At 49.5% G+C, this 26,900-nt stretch overlaps 11 protein-coding genes across 11 annotated transcripts; 5 read left to right on the forward strand and 6 right to left on the reverse strand.

Annotated features, from left to right (window-relative positions):
• Nucleotides 1-586: 586 nt before the first annotated feature.
• Nucleotides 587-3,295, forward strand: KY384_000566 (uncharacterized protein; the record flags this gene model as incomplete). The annotated part of the gene is made up of 2 exons (XM_044809102.1): nucleotides 587-727; nucleotides 776-3,295. The coding sequence occupies 2 exons, from the start codon at nucleotides 587-589 to the stop codon at nucleotides 3,293-3,295; spliced, it is 2,661 nt and encodes an 886-aa protein (XP_044665089.1).
• Nucleotides 3,296-3,533: 238 nt separating this feature from the next.
• On the reverse strand, nucleotides 3,534-5,054 carry KY384_000567 (uncharacterized protein; the record flags this gene model as incomplete). The annotated part of the gene is made up of 1 exon (XM_044809103.1): nucleotides 3,534-5,054. The coding sequence occupies one exon, from the start codon at nucleotides 5,052-5,054 to the stop codon at nucleotides 3,534-3,536; it is 1,521 nt and encodes a 506-aa protein (XP_044665090.1).
• A 364-nt stretch (nucleotides 5,055-5,418) lies between these two features.
• KY384_000568 (uncharacterized protein) lies at nucleotides 5,419-7,485 on the reverse strand (the record flags this gene model as incomplete). Its single annotated transcript, XM_044809104.1, has 6 exons — nucleotides 5,419-5,751; nucleotides 5,809-6,131; nucleotides 6,182-6,344; nucleotides 6,428-6,703; nucleotides 6,762-7,142; nucleotides 7,207-7,485. 6 exons carry the CDS (start codon nucleotides 7,483-7,485, stop codon nucleotides 5,419-5,421), a joined length of 1,755 nt encoding a protein of 584 aa, XP_044665091.1.
• A 134-nt stretch (nucleotides 7,486-7,619) lies between these two features.
• On the reverse strand, nucleotides 7,620-9,044 carry KY384_000569 (uncharacterized protein; the record flags this gene model as incomplete). Its single annotated transcript, XM_044809105.1, has 4 exons — nucleotides 7,620-7,796; nucleotides 7,997-8,611; nucleotides 8,672-8,928; nucleotides 8,993-9,044. The coding sequence occupies 4 exons, from the start codon at nucleotides 9,042-9,044 to the stop codon at nucleotides 7,620-7,622; spliced, it is 1,101 nt and encodes a 366-aa protein (XP_044665092.1).
• Nucleotides 9,045-9,386: 342 nt separating this feature from the next.
• KY384_000570 (uncharacterized protein) lies at nucleotides 9,387-10,465 on the reverse strand (the record flags this gene model as incomplete). Its single annotated transcript, XM_044809106.1, has 3 exons — nucleotides 9,387-9,626; nucleotides 9,678-10,061; nucleotides 10,112-10,465. The coding sequence occupies 3 exons, from the start codon at nucleotides 10,463-10,465 to the stop codon at nucleotides 9,387-9,389; spliced, it is 978 nt and encodes a 325-aa protein (XP_044665093.1).
• Nucleotides 10,466-11,253: 788 nt separating this feature from the next.
• KY384_000571 (uncharacterized protein) lies at nucleotides 11,254-12,700 on the reverse strand (the record flags this gene model as incomplete). Its single annotated transcript, XM_044809107.1, has 3 exons — nucleotides 11,254-12,017; nucleotides 12,071-12,276; nucleotides 12,642-12,700. 3 exons carry the CDS (start codon nucleotides 12,698-12,700, stop codon nucleotides 11,254-11,256), a joined length of 1,029 nt encoding a protein of 342 aa, XP_044665094.1.
• A 1,166-nt stretch (nucleotides 12,701-13,866) lies between these two features.
• Nucleotides 13,867-14,657, forward strand: KY384_000572 (uncharacterized protein; the record flags this gene model as incomplete). The annotated part of the gene is made up of 3 exons (XM_044809108.1): nucleotides 13,867-13,882; nucleotides 14,133-14,312; nucleotides 14,383-14,657. 3 exons carry the CDS (start codon nucleotides 13,867-13,869, stop codon nucleotides 14,655-14,657), a joined length of 471 nt encoding a protein of 156 aa, XP_044665095.1.
• Nucleotides 14,658-19,246: 4,589 nt separating this feature from the next.
• Nucleotides 19,247-20,190, forward strand: KY384_000573 (uncharacterized protein; the record flags this gene model as incomplete). Its single annotated transcript, XM_044809109.1, has 2 exons — nucleotides 19,247-20,052; nucleotides 20,076-20,190. The coding sequence occupies 2 exons, from the start codon at nucleotides 19,247-19,249 to the stop codon at nucleotides 20,188-20,190; spliced, it is 921 nt and encodes a 306-aa protein (XP_044665096.1).
• Nucleotides 20,191-20,735: 545 nt separating this feature from the next.
• On the reverse strand, nucleotides 20,736-22,445 carry KY384_000574 (uncharacterized protein; the record flags this gene model as incomplete). Its single annotated transcript, XM_044809110.1, has 1 exon — nucleotides 20,736-22,445. The coding sequence occupies one exon, from the start codon at nucleotides 22,443-22,445 to the stop codon at nucleotides 20,736-20,738; it is 1,710 nt and encodes a 569-aa protein (XP_044665097.1).
• Nucleotides 22,446-23,433: 988 nt separating this feature from the next.
• KY384_000575 (uncharacterized protein) lies at nucleotides 23,434-24,442 on the forward strand (the record flags this gene model as incomplete). Its single annotated transcript, XM_044809111.1, has 2 exons — nucleotides 23,434-24,239; nucleotides 24,295-24,442. The coding sequence occupies 2 exons, from the start codon at nucleotides 23,434-23,436 to the stop codon at nucleotides 24,440-24,442; spliced, it is 954 nt and encodes a 317-aa protein (XP_044665098.1).
• A 329-nt stretch (nucleotides 24,443-24,771) lies between these two features.
• On the forward strand, nucleotides 24,772-26,877 carry KY384_000576 (uncharacterized protein; the record flags this gene model as incomplete). The annotated part of the gene is made up of 1 exon (XM_044809112.1): nucleotides 24,772-26,877. The coding sequence occupies one exon, from the start codon at nucleotides 24,772-24,774 to the stop codon at nucleotides 26,875-26,877; it is 2,106 nt and encodes a 701-aa protein (XP_044665099.1).
• Between the last annotated feature and the right edge of the window lie 23 nt (nucleotides 26,878-26,900).

The raw sequence follows: 26,900 nt of genomic DNA on the forward strand, positions 1-26,900 counted from the left end.
GAAAAGAGCATTGCTAAGGCATATTCAGTGCAAATCTGCTATTTGCAACAACCGACAAATGATCAATTCTATCCGTTCCACCACTACGTCAGCCAGAGAATCCGAATCCTTGGATCTGTCTTTACGCCTGTTCCCAGCAGCAGACTATCAATTGACTTTTCTGTCTCGAGACCTGTGGCGGCTGTGGCGGTGCAAGTCCCAAAGTCACATCTCCCCACAACAGAGAACATCGAGATTCCTACCACGAACGAGCCTGTGAGCTTTAAACCAGGAACGGTAAACCCATCAAGGTGTGTTTGAGTGGTCATCATTACAGATCTCGAGCATTGTTACTAAGAACAGTACCCACACCATCAGCTATTTACACACCGCAGCTATCGATTTCAGTAGCGACATGGTCACTTAGCATCGTATTTCCAACAGCATTTACACTTGATCTCATATTATTACATCATTTACACTCGACATCATTTCAACACGCCGTGCTCTTTGTCGGGCTACTTAAAGTCTCATTTAGCTCACTCAATCGAGCAAAATCCGCATTTCGAGGTCGACTAGTACTAATTTCCTCGAAGCTCAATATAATATGCCTGTATCACAAGCAAAAGTAAAGAGTACTTTGTCGGGTGACACATTAGTTCTCAGCAGTGTCAATAACCCTGAACAAGAAAGAATTCTGAGCCTAGCATTTGTGAGCGCTCCAAGACTTAGAAAGGAAGGCGACGAGGTTTGTGACGTACCCATACCACCTCTCCACCACTTACATTTGTTGTAGCCTTTCGCGTTTCGATCGCGAGATTATTTGCGTCGCCTCACGGTAGGAAAAGTGATCCAATTTGCGGTTTTGTACACGATACCAACAGGAGCTAAAAGAGACTATGGCTGCGTCTTCCTACAGAGCGGCGAGGTCTTGCCAGAAGCCGCTGTATCTGAGGGATGGTTGAAACTTCGAGATGATGCAACGAGAAAGAACGACTCAGATGAGTCAAAGGATTTGCTCGACAAGTTGATCGCTCAGGAAGAGAAAGCAAGGTCAGCTGGAAAGGGACTGTGGTCTACGAAGGGAGAGAGCATCGCGACATCTTACGAATTACCAGATAGCAAAGCGTTCGCCGACAGATGGAAGGGCAAGTCTTTGGACTCAATTGTGGAGAAAGTCATCTCTGGCGATCGAATGATCGTGAGACTGATGATATCTGCCACCGAGCATTTACAGACAATGGTCGTAGTGGCTGGTATTAAAGCGCCACCGACTAAGCGGATAAGTCCAACGGACGGAAAGGAACAAGCTGCTGAACCATTTGGAAATGAAGCGTATCAATTTGTGGAGCAAAGACTTACCCAGCGTACTGTGCGAACGGAGGTACTTGGTGTCACGCCTCAGGGTGGCCTCGTTTGTAATGTAATACATCCCAATGGCAGTATCGCAGAGTTTCTACTAAAGGCTGGTCTCGCGAGATGCGTCGACTTCCACTCTACCATGCTAGGAGGAACTATGGCTACACTCAGAAAGACCGAGAAACAAGCCAGGGACGCCCAGCTAGGTTTATTCAGAGGTTTGAAGGCGAAGTCAGGGGGTACTACAGGAGACGCAGTTATCACGCGGGTACAGACAGCTGATACGGTCTATATACGTGAGAAATCCAACGAGGATAGGAGAGTAAGTTTAAGCAGCATACGGCAACCTAAGCCGACCGACCCCAAGCAAGCACCTTTTCAAGCAGAAGCCAAAGAATTCATGAGAAAAAAATTGATTGGCAAGCACGTAAAGGTGCAGAGCGATGGTAGAAAGGAAGCGAGTGAGGGGTTTGAAGCCAAGGATGTGGTGACTATAACGCTGAACGATAGAAACATTGCTTTGAATGCCGTCGAAGTCGGCTACGCCTCTGTCATACGACATCGGCAAGACGATACGGATCGAAGTCCTGCGTATGATGACCTTTTGGCCGCAGAAGCGACTGCCCAAGCGGAGAAGAAAGGCATGTGGTCCGAGAAGCCAGGAGCTGCTAAAAATTATCAGGACTACTCGGAGTCCCTTCAAAAAGCTAAGATTCAGTCTTCGGTCCTTTCAAGGCAGAAACGTATTCCTGCGATTGTGGATTACGTGAAAGGTGGCTCGCGCTTCACTGTGATCATCCCTCGAGAGAACGCCAAACTCACTTTTGTACTTTCTGGAATTCGTGCGCCTCGATCAGCCCGTAATGCAAACGAGAAATCCGAACCCTTCGGTCAAGAAGCACATGACTTTGCAACTCGCAGATGTATGCAAAGAGACGCTGAGGTTGATATCGAAACTGTGGACAAAGTCGGTGGCTTTATCGGCACACTGTACGTAAATCGCGAAAACTTCGCCAAACTCCTAGTCGAAGAAGGCCTAGCAAGTGTGCATGCATACTCTGCCGAACAGTCAGGTCATTCCAACGATCTCTTCGCCGCCGAAGAAAGTGCCAAGCAAGCCCAGAAAGGTATTTGGCAGGACTACGATCCGACTGTCAGCGATGACCTGAAGGACCTCTCTCTAGCGGACCAACCAGATGCCAATGGTGCCAATGAAGAGACCGTCCTCAAGAAGGACTACCGAGACGTCCTGGTCACGCACATCGATCCCACAAATCTCCACCTCAAAGTCCAAACGATTGGCACCTCCACCTCAGGGGCCCTCGCAGCTCTCATGTCCGCCTTCGCCAGCCATCATCGCTCCCCTCCCTCTTCTGAGAAGTCCTTACCGAACCCTCCCAAAGCGGGTGAATATGTAAGTGGCCGTTTCTCCGAGGATCAGGAGTGGTACCGTGCCCGCATCCGACGCAACGACCGGGAAGCCAAAAAAGCTGAAGTTGTCTTCATCGACTACGGCAACAGTGAGACACTGCCCTGGAACGAGTTGCGGCCATTAGTTCCACAAGGGCCCTTCAGTGTGCAGAAACTCAAAGCTCAAGCAGTCGACGCGGGGTTGTCATACCTACAATTCCCCACCAGCAAAGAGTATATGGAGGATGCAGTGAGGTTGTTGCAGGATCTCACGGACGGAAAGCAATTGGTCGCGTCTGTTGATTCCGAGGAGAAAGAAGGGACATTATGGGTAACGCTATTCGATCCGCAGAAAGAGGGGGGCGAGGAAGAGAGCATTAACGCCGAAGTTGTGGAGGAAGGTTGTGCGATGATAGGGAGGAAGTTGCGGACGTGGGAAGGGAGGAGGGGAAAGGGAAAGTTGTTGGACGGTTTGAGAAAGAGAGAAGAGATCGCGAAGGAGGGAAAGAGGGGAATGTGGGAGTATGGAGATATTAGTGAGGACTAGGAGAGGGAGGAGAGTAGAAACCGCTGGATAGAATGGAGATATCGTGGTTCACGCATTTCAAGCCATTATGGGAAAAAAGGCTTGTCTAGATGGCAAAGAAGGATATCGCAGGAAGAGACCTCTTGAATGTAGATAGGCGTACTCATTCCAAAAGGCCATAGCCGTGATCAATGGAGTCAATACTGTCCTATATTGGGCCCAACGCCATCGCTAAATCTAGGTGACAAGCTGTGATGATTCAAGCTGCCATATCAAAAACCAAAGACACAGCATCATCCCCAGCCGTGATGGCTGTTTTTCCATTCCCACCTTGCACGAATCCAAGCACACCACCACCCTCCCCATCCCCTCTATGCCCCTTCCACTCGCCGATCAACCCCTGCCCACCAGCCGCCGTTCCTCCTCTAACATCCCACCTCCTCACCACTCCATCCATCCCACAGCTCGTCAACACATGACCCAGGCCCGTTCTCTGCGGCAGAAACTCCACCTTCACGGCTGCAAAACCGTCATGCGCCTCCTTAATCTGCCGTCTCACAGCCCACATATGCGCGTAATCGAAAAGCACCACACTCCCATCCACGCTCCCGGCCGCCAGTAATGTGAGCGGCGGCTCCGAGAATGCCAGTGTCTCCACACTATCTCCCTGCGCTTGGAAACTCGCGAGTATCTGCCCCACCTGTCCTGTTGCTCCGTCCGACCCTGAGGCCGGCCCTCCACTCCTCTTGCCTCCACCAGCTTTATCCTTCGCGCCACCGCCTTTCGCACCTTTCCGCTCACCTTGAGCACTACTAGCCCCCTCGACGCCGAGTCTTGGAAGCCCCACGACTCTTATGTTTCCCCCCGCACCACCAACGACAGCGAAGGCCCCGCTCGGCGCAATGGCGATACTGTACAATCCCCCTTCGACCGCAAACCTCGCATCCTCAGGCGTCAAGCTTACTATGGTTTGGCCACCGCTCTTACCAGTCACCCCCTGCGCTGCCGCAGCGCCGAAGGGGTCCCAGACGTAGAATGTTCCGTCTTCGGCCACTGTCGCGAGAAGATTGCCGTCTGGTGTCCACGCAGCAGCTGTGCAGGAGGCTGTGTGGAGATAGTATGCTTGTAGGACCTGCAGTTCTGCCTCACTACCGTTTTCATGGGTGGAAGATATGGTATATACCCATACAGAGCCATCGGAGGCGCCGAGGGCGAAAGTGTCAGGGTAGGAGGGGGCCGGACAAGGAGCGAGAAAGTTTATCTCTGGGACTTCTTGTGCAGATGATACAAGCTGGTAGGATGGTGATGTGGTGAGATGTGCACGAATTTGGCCGTCGAGCCCGCCGGTGAGGAGGTAGGTGCCATCGGGTTGGGTGAAGGTCAGGGCATTTATGCTGTCGGTGTGGCCGGTGATTTTCGCGAGAGACTGAAGGGAGGGGCGCTCGCGTAATGAATTAGATGTAGGCAAAGAAGAGGAGGTAGGGTCATAGGACCACAAAAAGGTGGTATCGTCGCCGCCGCCCGTTGCGACTATGGAGGGATCAGTGGGGTGTTGGGCTATGCAGAAGATTGAATCTTTATGGGAGTCGAAGTGGGCAATGGAGTCATTTTGGAGCTGAATCTCGTCTAATGGTTCATCTGGGTCGGAGTCCATTGGGTGATCTTCATCTTCATCTTCATTCTGGGGTATTTCTTCTCCTGCATCGGCGGCGTCGAGAAGAGCATCTTCTTCGGCTTCGAGAGATTCTGGAGCATCTTGAATAGGTTTGGAGGCAGCCATAGTTCCTGGGAGGTGATCAATGCAAATGATACATGTTCAATGGTCAGAATTCGCGATCTTTTATTTCCTCCTGCTGAGAAATCCGTCCACTTGCGTAGAAATCCGTATGAGCGACGTCACAGCCCTAGACTAAGCTCGATCGAATTTCGAGCTAGAGACCCCTTTGCCCCTTTTCCGCAACATCCACCATTTGGGATATACAGCCATCCTAAAAATGCCGCCGAATCTAGTCGTCTCACAGCCACCACAACCTTCTCAAGCCGAATGTCTAGTTGTAAAGCTATGGCGTCGTAAACCTCAGCAAGCACTGAAATTTTGAAAGCCTCAATAACAGCATCCGCGTATATGTGGACGGCAGTCCAAATCACAACCTTGGGCCTTGTTTCCTCCTTTCTTCCCTATCTTTATCTCTCAGCAAGCGTCTTAGTATCTTGCCACTAGGTGATTTCGGTATTGTGTCGACAAAAACCACTTCTGCAAGCCACTTGTGCCGAGCTTTCGTCTTTTCCACATGTTTTTTTATTTCTCGGACTAGTATCCGGTCATTGTCTTCCAAGCCCACCGATGATGATTTAACAACGAAGGCTTTCGGACGCTCCCCTGCTGTGTCGTCTGCAATCGGTATGACAGTGCAGTCCGCGACCGCGGGATGAGTAAGTAGGTGCGCCTCCAGCTCCGCTGGCGCTACTTGCAACCCCTATGAGAAAACATCAATGATGTTCCTACTTTGCACGTTCGATCGGAATCCACGAACCTTGACTTTGATAAGCTCCTTGATGCGGTCTACGATAAATATATGCTCATAGCCTTTCGGACTTTTCCGCACCACGGCTTCGTCTCCAGTACGCACCCATCCGTCAACAAAAGTCTCCTGGTTTGCCTTGTCATTGTTGAGATAGCCTAATGTAACACTAGGTGATCTAACAACAAGTTCACCGGGCTGATCATAGCCTTTTATCTCATTGCCTTCGATGGACACGAGTTTAGCTTCGAAGCCTGGGAGCAGAGAACCACAAGAACCGTCCATAACATCATGAAACGCGGTTGAGCAAACCACAGTCGACGTCTCTGTGAGGCCTGAAAGGATTTAGCGCATGATTTGCTATAGGAACGTGCGTGGATCAGACCGTAACCTTGCCTAACCAGCCATTTGGGGTGCTGCTTTTGCATTTGTTCCGCAGTTTCTGGGCCTACCGGGGCTGCTCCGGTAAAGACTGTTTCAACAGAAGTAAGATCAAATTTTTTGAGCACCTCAGGATTATTCTTCATGGCAATAATGATCGGCGGTACCTATCGGAGAAACTTAGCCTTCCAAAAAGTTGACAGGATGCCTTCATCTGGTGGAGCTCATAAGGCACAAAGCGTTAACATACCAGGTAAAGATTGTTGATTTTGAATCGCTGTATCGCCGCCAGAACTTGTGGCAAATCAAATTTTGGAATATTTATGACCTGATCCCCACGGTAGGGCACGGTATGGCACAACAGAACAAGCGAGTATATGTGACTTTGAGGCAATATGCCCAATGAGACTTCCGTTGGATTGTATTCGTCTCCGGGCTTCTTTTTCTTTGCACGGTGGGGATTCTCCGAGGTTGCTACTTGCAGAACGTTGGCAATGAGATTGCGATGCGCGATCTTGACGCCTTTCTACGACACATGAGCTCAAGGCCTCTTCCAGACCAAGTGGAACAGGAGTATATCTCACCGGCAGTCCAGATGTACCACTTGAGTAGCAAAGGAAGGCCGTGCGTCTTGCTCCTTCGCCCTTGGTCCATCGCAACCTCTCGACCTGCGGAAGAGATGAACTCTCTTCGATCAACTGGTTGACTGTTTTGAAACCCTGAGAATCTGAGCTCGCGCCGGTCAATTGTTTCGGTACATCAAAGAGATAGACGCGATCCTTCGGAATGCCACACTTTCTTGCCGCTGCAATTGATGTTTCTAAGAGGGGAACGCAGGTGAACAGGGCTTTTGAACTTGATGACTTGAGCTGGTAAACGAGCTCATCCTCAGAGTATGCAGCATTTGCGGGAGAGGATATGCCTCCAAGATAATGAAGCGCCCATGTGAAGACAACGGTGTCGATCTATGATGATCTACTTCAGCTGTTTCGTCGGCTCAGAAGCTGAATACATTTTTGTAAAGCTTACCGTGTTCACACTGAACACGCAGACCACTTTGTCCCATTCGGTGCCCTCATTCGGCGTGAATCCAAGCTCTTTTGACAGCCCTGATGCAAGCGCATTCACACGATTGCACACGTCAGACCACGAATACTCGAGGCCAGTCAACCCGCACGTGAACGGTGGCCTTGAAAGACGGAAAGGATGACGGCCATATTGCTCATTGAGCATGAACTCGCTAATTGGAATCGAGTCCGGTGGATCGAAGGGCAGTGGGGGCACCCACGACGGCGGATGGAAGACCATTTTGACAGTCCTAGAAAAACGTTGTGGTATAATCTGAGGTCTATCTCTTGAACCAGCTATTCAACTTGACACTGTATGGACTCGAGGCATTCCAGCTCCTCCAGGCAGGCGGCCGAGGTCATATGCGGGGAAGCTTAGCGGCCCTCGGGCGAAAGATCTTCGTCGCATGAAGAGCAATTATTACTCGATTTGTGTGCATCATCGAGCCGTGTAGCGTGTACAGGATCAATGTCAGGTCGATAATTCTCATTTCCTGTCTTTATTTGAACTCCAAACCACCGCTTAGACTTTCCTGAAGTCAGCCCTAAGAACTTTTAAAATGGCAAAATCAGTTGGATCCCGTTACCAAGGAGCTTTGTAAACATCATTTTCGACGCGGGAGATCTATATCAGGCATTTTACAAGAGATCCAACTGGCCGGATGAATGCAACACGAAATCACCTCTGCTCAAAAGTCGCCCGTCTCTAGTCTTTGCAGAATTCTTTCTTGTTCATCCGCCATCCCACTGACCGTGTTGCCTGCTCTTTTTTGTGGTCCTGGATCCATGACCTGTTTCACGATCCTTCTTCCCTCTGCGCTGACCTCTACAATCATCCCACCTTCGATCTCATATTTCCTTCCCCCGGGGAACCACTCAGAGCCCTCACCCTGCACCATAATCTGCTCTTCGCTGGCCAAATCTAGCATGCAGTCCGCTACTGTCTCTGGGGTCACGAGCTGATCGTCTTCAGTGAGCCACTGACGTTTGATGGGATCGTCCATCCATAAGGGTGTGCGAATGACTCCTGGCGCGACCGCCGTCACACGGATTCCGAGACGCTGGTGAAGGGGAGAAAGGCTACGGGCGAAGCTGGAGATGGCGTGCTTAGCTGCACAGTAGAGAGCGGGTGCAAAGGGCGAAATCTGGTGGCCAATGCTTGAGATGTGTACAATATTCATCGGAGTTGGAAATTCTGGTGATCTTGAAGGTGACGGTCGAGGCCGGGTGCGGAGGTAATGTTGGATTGCCAGCTGGGTTGTGCGGATTGGGTGCGTGATATTAATGGAGATGGAGTCGTAATTGTTCGACGTGGGCGAGTCTTTGGAAAGAGGAGATGATGGTGGGTGCCAGAAAGAAGACCATGTCTATGATTGGCATGAGTAAGAAGTGTATTCAGATCTGATATCGCAGAGCGCTTGACTCACGGGCTCATAAACGCCGGCGCCAGGGCACACGACATCGACAGCGCCTGAAAACTCCTTACTAGCAACTTCAAACATTTGTTCGAGGTCGCCCCAATGCCTTACATCCGTCTTGGTGAATACCGCCCGGCCATTCGACAGCTTACTTCGGCTACTGTGCTTGTTGACCAGGTCCTCAGCATCCGGACGGAGTGCAACGTCTGCGAGGACGACGTTACATTGTCGGGCGAGGAGACTGCGAGCGAACGCCAGATTGATGCCTACAACTCAATCGTCAATTCTCGAGTCATGAGAAATCAACTGCAGTGCAAGCCGGAGTCATACCTGACCCGGCTCCGGTCACAATGGCTGTTTTACCAGCTAAAGAAAGAGCCATTATTTGGCAGGTAAGTGATTGAAGAAGTAGAACAGAGATGGAAGAGCCCAAAGGCCATCAAAGGCCATTGCCTACATGTTTGACCATTACGCTGCAGTAAACCCGATGCAACAGATGGCTGGGTGGAGGTGGGGGGAGTTCTGATCGCCGGGTAGGCTTTCCCGAACCGCTTCATTCTAGGCACAGGTAGGCTTGCTCAGAAAGGATGAGAAGACGGATGGAGATATCGAGCATGTGAGTATGTCAGACTGAGTAGACTTCATTGCTGCTATGGACTTTGCATGTGACGTACTTCTACCATAATATACTTGGATGCACCTCAACGCCGTTCACGTACGTACTTCATGCCTTTTTGATTTTCTCTGCCAAAATACCCTTGAGTGTAATTGCGTCAGCCGCAAATTTGCTGATGCCTTCACGGAGCTTTTCAACAGCCATTGCTTCTTCGTTGAAATCAAAGCGGAATTTCTCTTCGTTACTGATGTAAGACTTCTTCTCGATATCTAGCGAAGAAGCATTGGCAGCATCGAGCTTCTTGGGCACCGAATCTTGCTTGTTGAAGAGATCTTCGAGGAGATTAGGCTGTCACCAGGGTCAGTGATGAATGGGTACGATCGTAGGCATAAAACCTACTGCAATTGTGAGATAGTCGCAGCCGGCCAATTCTGTGATTTCGCCGAGATTTCTGAAGCTTGCGCCCATCACTACCGTCTTGTATCCGAATTTCTTGTAGTAGTTGAAGATTTGCTGCACGGAATGTACACCTGGATCTTCCTGTGCAGCATACTCTTTCTTATGCGCAGCCTTATACCAGTCGAGGATTCGACCCACAAAAGGAGAGATTAAGAAGGCACCGGCTTCCGCGGCCGCAATGGCTTGAGGCATGGAGAACATCAGCGTCATATTGCAATTGACACCATGTTTAGACTGGAGAATATCGCAAGCCTTGACACCTTCCCAGGTGCTGGCCAACTTTATGAGAACCCTGGATTTATCTATGCCAATCGATTGGTACAGCTTGCACTTCGTCAGCGATGCTTTGCTGCATATGAGTAGATCGGGCCTACATCAAGGATATGGAGAGCTTTTTTGACTGATCCTTCGATGTCAAAGGAGAAGCGGGCATCAACTTCTGTTGACACCTTTCCCGGAACGATTTGGAGAATTTCTTTCCCAAATTCCACGAGGAGGCGGTCTAAGGTAGCATCGACCTTTTCATCCATCGAGCTGCCTTTATCCTTGCCATAATCAACAGCCACATCCATCAATTTGGCATACTCTTCTTTCTTGCTTGCGGCGAGAATAAGACTCGGATTCGTAGTAGCATCTTGCGGCTTGTACTTGGCAATTGAAGCGAAATCACCGCTATCGCTGACGACGGTCGTCCCGCAAGCCTTCAACTGATCAAGTGAAGAAGACATGTTGCTATTACTGCGTGCGATGTTTGAGTCGTGAAAGTGAGGGTGGTGTTGGGCAGTGCGTGAGAAAAATCTCAATGCCCGTGAACGACCCCACTATGACGGAAGTGGGCGGATTGATGACTAAAAATTCGGATAAGTTTTACATGAGACGATTGTTGGGAACGTCGCCGAACACGAAACGTTGATGCGTAAGAACGGGCATTTTGAGATCCGTTCATAACGCCTCTGCTATCAGCTTTTGATCAAACGTCATACGGAGTCCACACTCTAATCACGACTGAAGAGACGTGGAGTAGAAAGGATGACGCTCAACATGATATATTTCAATTTTCTGGAATGTTTGGTATCGCCCAGCAATGAAGCTGTGCCAGCCACCTGCCCCGGGTATCTTGTTCAACCAGTAAAGGTTGTTAATAAGTTGCAGGGACGGACATCAATGGAGATATAGAGAGAAGCACTGCCATATGATATTCTCTTGATACTCTCACCCATATGCTTGAAGCCATCACGCCTACCTGTCCGATGGATATATATAATGAGCCGAGAACGGCCTTTGCACCCGAGATAATCTTTCAAACATGCTCATTCGACCTCCTTTTTCCGCAATTACGAACTCAGGAATAAATAGCTGGTATCTTAGCAAAGCGCCTACCATGCAAAACAGGACCGCAATGCAAACAACACCTCCTCACTGATGCAATGAATGACCGAAAGCCCAGGATGAAAACGCCTTGAAATGCATCAAGCCGACTCCCGTACCAAATGAAGAAAGGTTATTTTCACAATGCCTAACCCCAAACAGCACCAACTGATTTATTGTTGTTTCCGCTTGTTCCCCAAACTCCGCTGGATGAACCCCAGGCGCTTGTCGTTGGCTCCTTGGATGCACCACCAGATGGATTTGATGCGGATGAAGTAGACCTTTCGTTACCGCCACCACGTGGTTTCAAGTTGTCATTAGTCGCAGAGAAGCCATGGCTCAACGGGGATTGAGAGGGAGTCCCCGATCGCTTGTTGGCAAGCGCTGGGTTGCTGGCTTGTGTAGGACGCGTGCCGATCGGTGCAACACCGGGACCAGAAGCCTTCCCTTGACGTGGCGGAGAGCCGCCAGGGGAAGATGTCGATGTGCGGCTGGACTGCTGGGCTGTACCCTCGAACAAGCTAAAATTTTGACTCGGGGGGTTCGACGCCGGTGAAGCGGTGCTATTCTCATGCGAGCTCCCAGGTTGAGGTTTCGGAGACGGTCCCTTAGGACCCTGCTGAGCTTGCTCACTAGGATTTAGCTGCCCAGCGTCATCTTGACCATGCTGTCCTTGCCCTTGCCCTAAACTGAAGGGGTCGTAAGTACGCGGTGATGGACCTCTCCCACCAGCTGAGCTTGGATGACCAGATGTGGGATTCGCGGGTCTTGGAGTATGATTATCCTGTTCGTAATATGGTCCATCGTTGCCGTAGAGTGCACGATGTTGGCGAGCGATCAGCTCTCGGCGGTCGTCTTCATTCATACCACTAGGACTTGTCGCCCCGTCAGAGCTAGCTTGTACGGTTGAGCCTATGTTATGATGATAAGCAGATGTCTTTCTCCTCTACCGCGCTAGTACACACCCTTACTGTATTGTTGCTCTTGGTGGTAATTGCGAAGCTCCCGCTCCCGTTGAGCTGCCATACGTCGCTTTGCCTGCATTAATTGCTCATTGTCGTTTGCTCTGGGATGTTGCCGTTGGTTTGCGTAAAAGTTCTGAGCATTTGATCCTGAATGAGGGCGCATCGAATCGTAGTCAAGAGAGTGCCGCTGCGAGACTCGAGGGGGCCTTCCACAAATCATGAGCCTACATTAAAAATAGGACGGTTTGTTACTGACCATATTCGGCATAGGGCTGTGGCATTCCCATCATAGGCATCGAATCTCGCCTTGGTTGCATGGGGTAGAGTTTCCCGCTCTTCATTAGGTTGTCAATGCCTCGATCAATCTCTAATGACTCGTCAGCACCTCGAGCAGAAGCTTAGGATTTTGACGGAGCTAAAAGATGCGAAGTGAAAGCAGATTGTGCAGAGATCGACGCACCTTCAAATTGTTGGTGGAATGCCATTTGTTCTCGGTGCTGCATGGAGGGGCTGGTAGCTGGATACCGATCAGACCAAGTGATTCTACCACGACCGACGGCGCATCACTTACTCAGGCCGGCCGAGGGAGGGGGCTGTTCCCAAGTTGCCTCCCTGATAGGCACTTGCCATGATTGAGGATCATAAGATGACATTACACGGGCTGCGAGGGCGCGAGGAGAGTGGGAGGAGAGATCCGAAGCCAGGAACCACCGAGCCAAGGGGAAAGATTGTGCTGTAGCTACTGTTTACGCCATGTTAGAAGATGTGTGTGTCGAGACTCGAATAGAAGGGTCACAATTGAATTTTTAAGGCTTGGCGTTCAGGAATTACTCACTTTAATTTGGCCACTGCCTGCCTTCGAGAGGTGATGCAGCAATGCGTGCCAACCAAATCAAGCCCGTGGCAAACAGCGAAGGGCCAGGAATGCGAGGAATCATGAACACAGCGTGGAAAGGATAATAGTCGTGCAGGAGATGAGGATGTGCCGGAGCGAGTCTTCTCTAAAATTGGTCCCCCTCCTGAAGAAGCGCCGGGCCAGGCTAGAACTAGAGCTTGAAATTATGATCCTTGCCTTATTCATTCCTCTTCAAAGATTTTCATAGGGAACGATGGCACATGTTAAGAGGCCCAATCGTTGAGCTTTCCGACTGCTCTCTGTCTCCTTTTCTTTTCCAACCGTTGTTCACTCCGGCGGTATGTCGCACAGCACCGCCACGAAGTCGATGTTATGCTTGTAGCCGGGTCAGCCCATGCTAACCACGTTATGTTCGCGTGGTGGTTTCATCAGCAAGGGCCAACAGGTCTCAAAGTAGTGACAAGAGCCACCGAGACACCTGGAGCACCCCCACACGACAGCTGTTTACCCTCGATATGTTCATTATTATTGCGCCGTTACGCGCCTATGCTACCACGCCAGTGCGTTGCCTCTCTGCTCCGCGGAAAGGTCTGCGTCCCTGCCATCCGAGTCTCATAAAGCTGCAGCGACAGTCATGCCAACAATGATGAAGACCTAGTGTGAAAATTGGTGGCAGTTATCATTCTTCGCATTTTCCAAAATGTATGTCCATGACTCTATGCTCGAGTTCGTGACGGTTGGGCCATTCCATTGGCAAGTTCGGCAATAAGAGGCAGAGGCACCGGGTTTGTGACGTCGATGACCCCACTTCAGACTTCCGAGAGTTCGGCGTCTGGATTGACATATGAACTTCACCATCTGCACTGGATTCAGAGAGTAACGTAACATACGTACATATCCTCCAATAATCTTCACCTATAATATCAATCACATCGCCACCATGGGCGTCAAAGCAGGTAAGTTGCGGCTTTCCCGCCCTTTGGGTCCTCTACGTACCCTTGAGCAAGATGCCCCCGATCTGCCCTCCTCCTCCACCTGTCACAAGAGCGCTGTCAGATTGCTTCTTGACATGAAGTCCGTTGCCGGGTCCGACTCGGACGATTCCACTTGGTCTTGGGGCTTTCCCCCATTCCCGAACCTATCTCTTAACCTTTCCTGGACTGCCATGTTGCAAGATTCGATGCTAATCCGCTTCGATTTCCACAGTTGCGGTCCTTCGGGGTGACTCAAATGTCAAGGGAACAGTGACTTTCGAGCAAGCATCCGAATCAGCTCCAACATCAATCACTTTTGATATTACAGGCCACGACGCATCTGCAAAGCGGGGCATGCATGTCCACCAGTTTGGTGACAATACCAATGGCTGCACATCTGCCGGTCCGCACTGTAAGTTGGGCCCTGTCATCAGAAGCCCCATGACCATCCTCAACGTACTCAAACATATGTCCGCATCCAGTCAATCCTTTCAGTAAAGAACACGGTGCGCCAGATGACAGCGTCCGTCACGTTGGAGATCTAGGGAACTTCGAGACCGATGCACAAGGCAATGCAAAGGGCACTGTCACCGACAGTCAGGTCAAATTATACGGAAATAATAGCGTCCTTGGCCGCACCATCGTCGTGCACGCCGGTACGGATGATCTCGGAAAAGGCGGTCATGAGCATAGTAAGACCACAGGCAATGCTGGCGGACGTCCTGCATGCGGTGTCATTGGCATCTCGCAGTCGTGAGGAACACAATCTTAACCCCAATCCTCAAGACGAGGGCTAGAGTCATTCATGTAATGATGACATGAACGTTATGAGTCTATGTAGGCGTGAGAAAAGTTGATACAGCCTTATAGCGATCAGACCACGGAGTCAAAGCCTTCAGCAGAATGAAATAAGGTAACAATTACATCAGTCATTTGGTGTCACCGATTCAAATCGCCACACGTGTCCGTTTTCCGCACCCAGGTGTCCTAGTTCCCTAGTTTGATTCGGGGAAGCGCTGAAAATGTTACGCACTGTCATGTCCGCTCTGCCACAACAGCTTCTGAAGAGGATATAGGTAGTATCATGTTTATCGTCGTCTGCAATCCTCTGTAGCGTTCTTCTCCTTTCGAATCATGTTTCATTAGTCGGATTCTTTCAGCACGACAGCTTTTCCTGAGCCCTCACCACTCATTGAAAGAAAGTCATACAAACATTTGCAATTAACCCTAAGCCCACAACATAGTCTGCGGGGCGGTCGCATCTTGGTCAAAGATGAAGAAGGGCGTAAGGCATAGTAAAGCTGCGCCTTCTAGTGCTGAGCACACTCGCCTGTTTCCCTCCGCCTCATACAAAAGCCATGTTAGAGTTTGAGCAGGGCAAAAAGGGAGTCTTATATTGTTAGATCTGAAATAGAATTCCCAAAAAATAAAAGTTAGTGGATGCCTGGTAAGTTTCCAGTGTCGACGTTTCTGCAGAAAGTGACTGCAGGGCCACTGAGCATCATCGAAGAGATGCAGGAGAGGAAACAGATAGTCGTGCTATTGAGAGACGGTAGGCCAGCCGTCAGCACCTTTTCTATTTCTTACAAGCAGTCTATATTCGCAATATATACAAAAACGAAGGTAATGCCTGTTGTACATCGTTTGTCAAAATGTCAACGCTATCCACCCATTCATCCGAGAAAAGAGTGTTTGTAAATAGCTTTCCAGCGAATACAAGATCAAGAATCTACAAAAGAAATGAATCGAGCGAAGGTTTTTGATAATGGATCATGTTGACCAAGGGCTGGTGGCGGCTGGGTACGCTCCTCTGATTCTGTCGATTTGTTTGCGCATTCTGTGCTCCTACACTTGTGACGACGGATTGAGTCAACCTGTGTTGCATCAGCATCGAAGCATAATTTCTGCCTCAATCGAACTCGGTACTTGGTCTTCGTGCGTTCTGTTCCCAACGCTTCTTTCGCCCCTCAGCCCCCGGATCTTCCTACCCAGGAAGTGGGATTTCGCGCATTCTAGCATCATAAAACGTTGAATAAGCATCGTACTTCTCTTCGCAGCAGATGCAATGAGTATATTGGGATAGTTTCATCGTTGGGTTCCCTTCACATTTGCCACACGTGAATTTTGTGGCGCCTTTGGGCGGAGCGATGGGTTTGGTGGATGGCATGGTGAATGGGCTCTTTCTGAATGACTGTGATCGCTTTTAGATGTCGAAGATAGATTGCTTCTAGCGTTGAGCAAAAGTTATGGTCCTTCTCTGTGTTTATATATCCAACGCAGGATGATAATTCTCGGTGGGGCGGTCGACGAAGCTTTCTCTCACCTGTCATGAGTCGGTAGACGTCGACTCTGCCCCTTTAGGGCGAACAATTGATTCGATCATTGTGTCAATTCATACCGTGCATTTCAGCAGAATGAGCAATTTACTTTCAGGCAAACAATTTGTCACCCTGATGTCGCCAGACCGAGATGAGCATTCGACAAACGGTGCACAATAACCGGTTCAGTATGACACAAAATGGTACATTTGTGTCATTGCCTCCGGACTATTAGAGAGAAGCAAACGTGAGCTCGGTGGCAGTGTCACGTGCAAAACGAATCAGATCTAGTCGAGTCGCCGCCCCGTGATCTCAGAAGCATTTTGCACCGGTGCCTTAGCCAGCAAATGTGCGTTTCTCCTGGCGGTGCATTTTTGCCCATTGCAGGGCTATGTCGGTGAGCACGCCCTGCATGCAGAAAATTCTCAAAAGTCTCGACTTTAATGAGTCACAAAGTATCAAAGAAAATGAAATTTGTCTGGAGTCAATCATGGTTTCAGATTGAGATGTGACGATCTTCATCCCTATGGCCCTTCCTGCAGCCTTATTCGCCACGTGGAAGACCTCTGATATCGTTGGTAGTATGTTGCGGTTCGGTTCGGTCGGTAGCGATACTGCTCATTGTCAGATTTGTGGCGAAGTAAAGCGTACCGAAAGGCGGCGCCCTTTTTATAAATTGAGTATGATAACGTCAGAAAGAGCGGTGAGGAGTTCCACCATTCAGCGTGCCCGTGCCATTTATGAGGCCGAAATCCTTAAGTGAACCTAAAAACTAAGCTTGATCATTGTGGCGCGGTGTGTAGGGCCCGAAGGGTGAAGCTTGTACTATCGGACACGCCAGGAAGAAATGACGTTATTATAGAGCGCTAGAACAACAGAGGAAAGTATACCAACAGTCATAGCAGAGCAAGAAAATGTTTTTATCAGGAGAAAACAAGACCATCGGGCTCCGGCAGTCCGCGTACACAGGATCGTCCTTGTGAATTGGGGACAATCATGAGAGCAAACCACCTTGGGTATCAGCTCAACATTATGGGAATGGACTTTCCAAAGGGTCCGTGACGTCCACTCCGTCCCTGGCACAGCGTGAGCGCCCTCCAAGAGGCTTAGTAGAGACTTTTGACGGGGTACTCTAATCATCGACGTGTCCCTCGTGAGCTTGAACACTGCCGTCATCGTTAATATTGTCGACCTGGCAACTGACTGGAAAGCCTTACTTTCTAGAGAAGATTGCTGACGATATTTCGCGAGCAAGGTACTTGCTTGATGTTCCCTGTGATTGCTTTAACTGCGAAGAACAGAGTAGCAAAATTGTCCAAGCACCGAGCTTTTTGAATTTATAGCCGAGAAGTCAGGTACCTTGCCACAATAAACATGTAAATCGAGTCCGAAAATCCACGATTGCAAATATTGTGAAAATACTATGTACTACGAAGCGAATGACATACACCGATAGTGAAACAATTCTGTAGACTTGAGAAATATCATCCGCGCCAAAGAGCTTTAAGCTTCATCACAACATCCTACAATCGTCGTTCTTCGTTTCCTAGAGCCGTGCTGAAAAAGCTATAACTTATTCGGTGGTGCAGTCATCACATCTGGGATGATTGCACGTGCGGCCATCCTTCAGCACATTCGTGCAAGATGGCGTGGTAGCAATCAGCATAGGGCCATAGTGGCAAATGTGGCAATACCAACTGGTGGGAAGTGATATTGGGCGCATGCCGGCCAAGCCGGACGAGAGGATGGCTTCAAACTGTTTATCGAGGTGTAAGGGTGGATCGGAAGCCACCTACTACTGTCAGAGGATGGCGGGAGGAAGGTAATATCATGGAAGTACTCACCTGGGTACTTGAGGCAGCTAGACATAGTGAAGCCGTGCTTGCCAACGGTTGGAAAGATAGGGCAGCAAGAGTTTGTCGAAAGACTATCAAATCCGCAAGAGCGGGCGTACTGCTACTGATTGTGGCCATTCCGAAATGTGAAAGGAGTATATTTCTTCAATGAAACGATCGCCTGTCGAAGAAATCTTGCAATCCTAATCACAGGTTTCAAGCCCGAAATGTATTTTCAAGGAAAAGTTTGATAGAGCCAAAGCGATCAAGAAAGACATATCGACCTGATTTGGGCATTATATATCATCTGAAGGCACGAGATGAAGCTGAAATGGCAGTGAAGTTGTGCATTCTCACCGCCATAGCATGACTTACATGAATCGGTAGCAGGAATTGGGAAAGGGGGCAAGGCACCGACCTGGTCATGGCCTGTCTACCGATGATTCAGGCAAATATTATGGTGTGCGAATCAACACACTTTGGTACTGCACAAGCATGTCAAGCTTGCTAGGATGACGACCACACATTCTTTTTCAACGTCAACAACAAGTCACCGGTGGTCAGTCGACTTGACCGAGGAAGACAATTAAAAAGGAAGCAAGGAATCAGAGATCCTGTATCAGGGCTGTGATATCCTGTTTTGCTCAGCATAGCCCTCAGGTCAAGTGCCCCAGTCATCATAGAAGTACTGCAGCAACTTCTGGTATCTAGTGGGCGTTCCCAGATGAATTATCGGGACGACGGAGAACGGATTATGAATAGGGCTGATGTCACGCTAATGAGCCTAATTTTCATGCTATCCAAATCGAGCTTAGCTTCGTAAAGGCCACGAGGCAGGCTTTAGTCTCCATCATCCTTGTCTTACCCTGTCAACAGTCCCGCCCTTTACGCCTCTGGTGCTTTACTATGCGATTCCTTTCTTGTAACCTTTAGATGCAGCGCTCTGCGCCTAATACGAAAGCCGTAAACCTTTGGGTCTCCAGATTTATTCCTCTCTTCATCGCCGCCATCATAATATATGTCACTTGGGTGATAGTTTCACTTTGCGGTCGGCATTTGAAATCTGATGTATATACAAGAGCTGACGGATGGGAACAGTCAACTATCTAATTAAGCCCCCACCAGATTTCCACGCCCCCCGTCATGGCCTGGCCGTGGGCATGCTTGTCTGCTACGTCGTCCTTTTCCTCTCTATGACCCTCACCTATGCCCGCCTTCTCTACGTGGTCATAGCCAATCCCGGATACACTGAAGTTAATCCCGACCATAAAGAACGGACAGCAGGACAGGAGAAGATACCGCAGCATCAACGGCCTGGTTTGCAAGAGTTCATCAAGCGTGACCTTTTTATATGCCAGGGGGACGGCCAGCCAATATGGTGCTCGCAATGCCAAAATTGGAAGCCCGATCGCACACATCATTGTCGGGAGGTCGATCGCTGTGTTCATAAAATGGACCACTTCTGCCCATGGGTCGGAGGGGTAGTTTCTGAAACCTCATTCAAGTTCTTCGTCCAATTCGTCGCTTACACAGCCATTTACTGTACCTTTGTTCTGATTCTGGTCGCTGTCCTGCTCCATGAATACGTCAAGGCTTATCATAAAATACATGTGCATTGGGTGGTCACACTTGCAATGGCGGCGCTATTTGGGCTTTTCACGGTCGGGATGACAGGGAGTTCGCTGCAATTTGCTCTAGTAAATACAACCACGATCGAGAACCTGTCGAGGAAGACGGTGGTCTACCAGCTTGCAATTCACCTACCTCGTCCGCCACAAGAACGGCCACCCTTTCCTACAATCTCGTTTCCTGTAACTCAGCCAACAGCCTACACTGACATCGCTGGCCACGGGCTTAAAACCTTTGCCATTCTACACAGTAGACCTGGAGACAACCCATGGGACCTCGGCGCTTTTGGAAATTTCAAGAGTGTTATGGGAGAGCAATGGTACGACTGGTTGCTACCTCTTAAATACAGTCCATGTACAAAACACGATAGGTTAGACAGCCAATTTGCTGTAGGTGCTGCGGTCCAGAGGATGAAACAAGAAGCGGGTATCGTGCCATTGGAGGAAAGGCCTCGTCACAGAAGAAGACGACGACGAAGACGAAGACAATCAGTGCAACTGGTAGATAGGAACTTGAACGGGGAAACCGCAGAGTCCTCTAATGGCAACGGGCGTACTCTTGAAGGTCATGGCAGCAGCATATCATAGCATTTACTTGCATAGACAATTCACTCAGTTTAAATACAAATGCAGACAAACCACAAGTCACAGTCCACCGCACTTGGCCACTGCATTCTTGCTGCCTGACAGAGACACCGCCTATACCAACAGACAGTCACAAGGACCGTGCAATGTTAGCAAGCGCATCTCTGCCAAGCTGGGACTGGTTTCACTCAATCATCTCCTCGATTGCTGCCGTGACCAACAGACAGTCACCGTAATGGTGACCGTGCAATGTTGGTAGGCGCATTCGATTCGACGATCGAGTGAAACCAGGTTCCCACAAGAAGCCCGCCTTTCCCACAAAATTCCTCTCTCAGAAACAGGACTGATCTGCTTAATCGTCCCCTCGAACGCTGCCAGCACCAACAGACAGTCACCATAATGGTGACTGTGCAATGTTAGTAGGCGCATTCGATCCGACGATCGAGTGATACCACTCTCCCACCCCCTCTCAGAAGGTCGCCCCGTACCCTGTGGCCCCGTACCCCATGCTGTATCGTCGTCCCATACCGGTAGACAAATTGCTGGATTGTAGGCTGCTATGGCTGAGCCAGCCCATTGATTGTCCCGATTGGTTTGCACGCATGACTCGATGTACCGCGACTCTACTCGTGTCGTTGGCTGCTAGCCAAATGTTGCGTTCTTCTCTAGCTGCGTGATCAATGTACGCTGTACATATAAATAAGATAAGGTACAGCACAATGGCAAGGATCCAGTATCGGCCTTTTAGGAAGGCGAAGTTTGCTGCAAGTGCCTTTGCAGGCTCGGATTCGACCTGCTGTAGTCTTGCCTCTTTGCTTGCTTCTGGTACCTGGACAGCCTTGTCATCGCCCGTTTTTGCTCGCTCTGCCTTTGCCTCTTTCTCTGGCATCTGGGTGGTTTGAGTACTCTCGTCCTTTAGGATCACTGCCGTTTCTGCCTTGACTTTTTGTTTTTGAGTGGCTTCTCCGCCTTTCTCTTCCTTTGAACTAGCCTTCTCCACGTCCTTTCCTACTTCTGGAACGGCTTCCCCGTCTCCCACGGACGGGATTGCAGCCGTCTGTACATGTGCCTCATTAAGGAGCTTAGCTTCTTCACCTTTCCCTTCCCCGACGTCAGTGACTTCTGCGTCCACCTCTGGCTTGTCCGCGGCAGCTTTACCTTCTTCAGAAAAGATTTGACGGTTCGTTGAACTGCCGTCATTATCTGCAGTGCCACCTTTATTTTCGCCAGTTGGGATTCGTGCTATCTCATCAAGCTCGCTATTAGTCTTAGTGCCTTCTTCGGGCTGTACTGCCGTGAGAAGCTGGTTTTCTTGAAGATCTTCAGCTGTATGAAAGGTTGGTTGTTTCGAAGCTTCACCCGCTTCAGCCTCTGCCTCGTCCTCCAAAGCGGTGCCTTTAGCTCTAGTTTGCTTCCTCCTCTGCCTCTTCTTTGCACCTGTGCTCATCTTCGCTGGGGCATCATCAGCTGCGTTATGTGTGACTCTATTGCCGGAGTGACCCAGTGGAGGCAGTCCAGTCCATATCCTCAATTCCTCAGCAGCTTTCCTTAGATCTGGGTTCTGAAAAATTGATTCTGCACCGGCCTCCAGACCAGCGTTTTCCATTCGAGACTTGAAGCTCATCCACAACGACCTGCAAAGCAGTTTCCACCTCCGTACCTCAGCCTCTAAGACTTCCTTCTCTGCAAAATGTTTATCTTCCATCTCGGTCAGGTCTGTTCGTAGTCCAGCGAGATTTTCACTCATCGCAGTATTCGTCTGTGACGCGTGTGTTGGGTTTGCTTGTGATCGTTGGTTGTGGCTACAAGAAATTGAGCGACTTTCTTTGTGGCCGAATGGCGATAAGAGCTTTCTCTCGAGACTGCTTGATGTATTCCGTGCTGTTCGTAGAGCAGTTTGCAACTCGGTGTTCTTCTTCTGAACAGCTTTGACGGTATCACTTTGATGTTTGGGCAATACGTGAGCCTCCTCTAAGGCTTTTTTGAGAGTGTCGTTATTTGCTTCCGCATAAGCGATATGCTCTTCGCTTTTCTTGTCGTTGATTTGTCGCTGCTCTGCTTCCTTGTCCAGCCGCGATGTGAGATGTTTGATAGTTTGCTGTTGTTGCATTAAGAATTCGTCAATTTCCCCTCGTGTCATTTGCGATGGCTGAATTGTGTCGTCCATGTTTGCCGCCATCGCTGTGTGTTGAAGAAAGCGGGGTTAACACTCAACGAACCTCCTAATTCACTTCCTCTTGGTGCCTGAGAGCCGGAATCGGCCAAGTGCATACTCAGTTTGGGTCAATGTGCATATGGAGGCCGGAATAGGCAAGGCGTGGAGATGACTGGTGTGTTGTGGTGCTCAAACCAAAGACACCAAATCTCGTCAATAACAATATGGAGACGATGCACTAACAGATCACACACACCAGATAACTCATTGATCGTATGTCATACTAAGAAGTAACGTGGGTCTTTAACATTGAAAGGTAGTACATAGACATGAAATTGATCTCTTTGTCCATTACTGGAAAATTGCTAGACTTAAGGCCTCTCGCAGGAACAACCAAAAGAGCAAGAAAAAGCGAGAGGGATATGTTTAAGATCCTCAAAGGAGTATACCTACGTTCTAAAGGCCTTGGAAACGATGACTTTTCCTGTGACCTGCATACCATCTGATTGCACGGTCTCCCACCTGTTTCATCGAGGGTTTTGCTATCAAGCACTAAGGCCTTGATTAATCTCACAGATTAATGCCGGCTACGATCTCACTTTCCAACTTTGTATGGTCAGGCTCGGCTACAAATAAATTGGATCCGATGTACATTCTGCAGGTATCATAACAAAGCGTTCAATATCAACTACAATCGCACAAGAGTCTCGATGGATATCATGGATAGAAGGAAAATTATTCAAGAAGAGCGATTCGTGCTAGTGAAGGAAGGAAGATTCGAAAACTCGCAAGAAAATTACACTTATAAAGATGACTAGCTTAAATACTACGGTAATGTAGCTTTAGAATACCTCGCTACCCTGAGGCTGAGTAGAATCGTAATCCCATGTCGAGCTTCGTGAAGTGCCAGAATGCTCAGCTTCGTATGCTATGCGTGTGATGTCCTTTGGGGGCCCTAATGGAGCGACAATCCGTACATTGAGTCCTCAATGCCTCCCTACATAGCATAGCTATGTTCAATCTTACGTCTCTTGTGCAAAAGGCTCACTCCATCATTGATGCCACCTCCTCTCAAGGTCCGAAAGCAGATGGCAGGCCATCGAAAGAAGCTCTTTTCCGCCTGCAGTTCCGTCTCCCAGACTCTCAGACACCGCTACAAGAGATAACAGCCGAACTCATCCTAAATGCAGCCCATGCCTCAAAACCCACCTTCCAGCCCCCAATTGAAAAGCATAGAAGCCGAGAACACGGCGCTTCGTACGTGGGCAAGCTACATTTAAGTGAAAGCTTCCTGTGCTTCTCAACGCAAGCTTCCAGCTTCCACCCAAATGCAAGTCTACAAGCATCAAGTATCTTTACTGGTCAGACACAAGGGGCAGGTCCTGCTGGAAATGGCTTCACGCTACCCTTGTGTGCTATTCGACGAGTTGAGAGACTCCCATCAGAAAATAGCCTGTTCTCTCTGGCGATTACGACATGGAATGGCATGACAGCCTTGTCTGGAAAGCAAGGGAATACGAGTGATGCACAGCGCTTTCGAATCGAGCTTGGTGGTGGTCGGCAGGCATCGGAAAGGTTCTGTGATGGGTTGAAGCGGGGCCTCAGGGACGGCATTAAAGAGGTGGAGCACCTGAAGGCCTTGATTAGGGAATGCTACTCTGATTTCCTACTGTCTGGAAGTACAAAGGCCGAGCGAGATGCCGCATTGGTTGCCAACGGTTTGAAAGAGCCTCCAGACACAGGTCTAGGAATGCTTTTTCGGTATCCAGGAGACGCAAAGAAGCTAAGAGATCAAAGCAAGATCCGTTTGTGGAGAGAGTACCTGAAAGGTTATACGATTTTGAAAGGGGGAATTATGGCTGACATGCTGCAGAGAATGGCCGAAATGCTACGCTCATTCGACAGCCAACCTTTCACAAGCTGATAAGAGTGGGGTTGCCGAACCGCTTACGCTCAGAGATTTGGGAGCTGACGTCTGGATCGATGTTTCTGCGCCTCCAAAAGCCAAAGCTATATTCTGATACTCTGACGAAATTTATCGGGATGGAATCCATGGCTATTGATGAGATCGAGAAGGACCTGAATCGAAGTCTTCCAGAGTATCCAGGGTTTCAGAGTGAAGAGGGCATTGGCCGCCTAAGGCGTGTTTTGACAGCTTACAGCTGGACTAATGAAGAAGTTGGTTACTGTCAAGCGATGAATATCGTTGTAGCAGCTCTTCTAATGCAGGTCTGCCCCTTTCATATTTTGCACAACTGCTGACTCGGCCAGCTATATGTCAGAAACTCAAGCTTTCTTTCTCTTATCAGTTCTATGTGATCGCCTCCTTCCAGGCTACTACTCAACAACCATGTACGGCACTTTGCTGGATCAGCGTGTCTTCGAATCCCTTGTCGAAAGGACCATGCCTATTCTGTGGGACCATTTAGTAAAATCCGATGTTCAACTCTCTGTCGTGTCGCTGCCTTGGTTTCTGTCACTGTACATCAATTCCATGCCTCTCGTGTTCGCTTTTCGAGTCTTAGATGTTTTCTTTCTGGAAGGTCCCAAGGTCCTGTTCCAGGTAGGACTTGCAATACTGCGAATTAACGGGGAAGAATTGCTGGACATCATCGACGACGGTAGCTTCATATCGATTCTCAAAACTTACTTCTCGCGCCTTGACGAATCGGCCCACCCCAAATCGGAGAACGAAAAGGTACGAAATATCACAAAATTCCAGGAATTGATGGTAGTGGCTTTCAAGGAATTTGCCGGCATCACTCAAAGCACGATCTCGGAACAGCGGATGAAGTACAGAGACTCCGTATTAGACAATATAGAAAGCTTTGCCAAGAGGACTTCAATCCGTAACCTTGGGCCAGAGAGCAAGAAGTTGAGTCTTGGTGATCTTGGCTTCTTATATGACCGCTTCTACAGCATCCTATACGAACGAGAACAGCGAATGCAACAAATGCGAGATGAATCCGAGAGGAAAGCCAAAGCTGGTAGTGTCAAGGCTACTGAACTTGTCACGGGATTGCCTGGTAACAAAAGCTTCGAAATTGGTCGCGTAGGTCTCGGACCTAGTCCTACCTTGATGAACTATGATGGCTTCCGAGAGTTCTTGGCTGGCATAACCAAATGGGCCATCACCGACTCTCCTTCCACTACCATCAAAGAGTTAGAAAGGGAAGGAAGTATCTACTCTAACTACAGTGGACGGAGCCGCAGTATATCTGTTTCTCCGTGGGGCAATGGGCCTGAGCCAGCGGATCACGATTTCATGCAAAGGCTGTATGGCAGGTGGAACAGAGATGACAACGACGGGCTTAGCCTGCAAGATGTTGTCACTGGTATTGCCCATGTCAAGGGTACGAGGGACATCATGACAAGTATCAGCTATTTCTTCGACTTATACGACGACGACAAAGACGGCAAGGTTGATCGCGAGGGCATCCTTCGAATATCTGAAGCTCTACTTTTCTTGTCACGAAGGGGCTTGGGAGGCTCTCCCACTCCGTCTACACCGTCTCAGGGATATGGATTTGATGAAGATCTTGACCCCAAATCAGCCAGCACTAACGAACGTTTCCTTGGAAGCGTCTCAGCATTCATCCGACGTTGCTTTGAATATGCCGACCCTGATCATCCAAACAATCAGGAGGGCTCAGCAGCATCTGAACCAAACATGGAGAGTTTCAGCATAGGAGATTCAGAATCCGATGACGAAGAAGACCTCCTAGACCTGGGAAACGAGCAGGCTAAATCTACACCACCAAAAGCCTCCCCTACTATTCCCACCAACCCTCCAAACCACCCTACCCGCACAGCTTCCATTCACTGTCCCACCCACGCCGCAAACGTCGCTCTGGATCCTACACGTCCCTTGCATATCACCCTCCCTACCTTCCGGATGGTAATCCTTGCCGACGAGCTCCTCCAACAATTCTTCGAATCCTCCTTTCCCGCGTCTTTCTATCTGACCAATGCGCCAACACCTTCCTCTCCCTCTATAACTCAGCTTACCACATTTGCCTCTTCGACCTCCTCTAGTGTTGTCTCCAACGTAGTCGGTCCGCGAGCTGGCGGCGTCGTGCCACCGTCTAAAGGCCTCCGGGGCGTTCTCGACAACATAGTACAAGACGGTATGCGTGTAGCCACCGAAGTCCGGCGACGCGTTGACGATGTGGGGCGGGAGATCGAGAGGAGCGCCTTGCAGCGGGAGAATGAGATGGATGAGGAGGAGCATGAGCAGGAACAAGGCGGGCTCGCTGGGGCCGATAGTGATCGTAAGAGTATTAGAGAAGGGGATCGGGATTTGCTCGAGGGGGCGGAGGCGATAGCTGGTAGTGTAGGCGGGGCTGGTAGTGGGCACGGGCCTGGTGGAAAAAGGGAGCAGGATTTACTGGGAGATTTGGAGGGGAAGGAGGGAGAAGGGAAGGAGATGCCAGGACTGGTGGAATTTGAACGGTGATGAAGTTTCTCGGTGGGATTGCC

This window comes from Bacidia gigantensis (assembly GCF_019456465.1).
Source record: "Bacidia gigantensis strain McMullin 20006 chromosome Unknown contig_74, whole genome shotgun sequence".
NCBI lineage: Eukaryota > Fungi > Ascomycota > Lecanoromycetes > Lecanorales > Ramalinaceae > Bacidia > Bacidia gigantensis.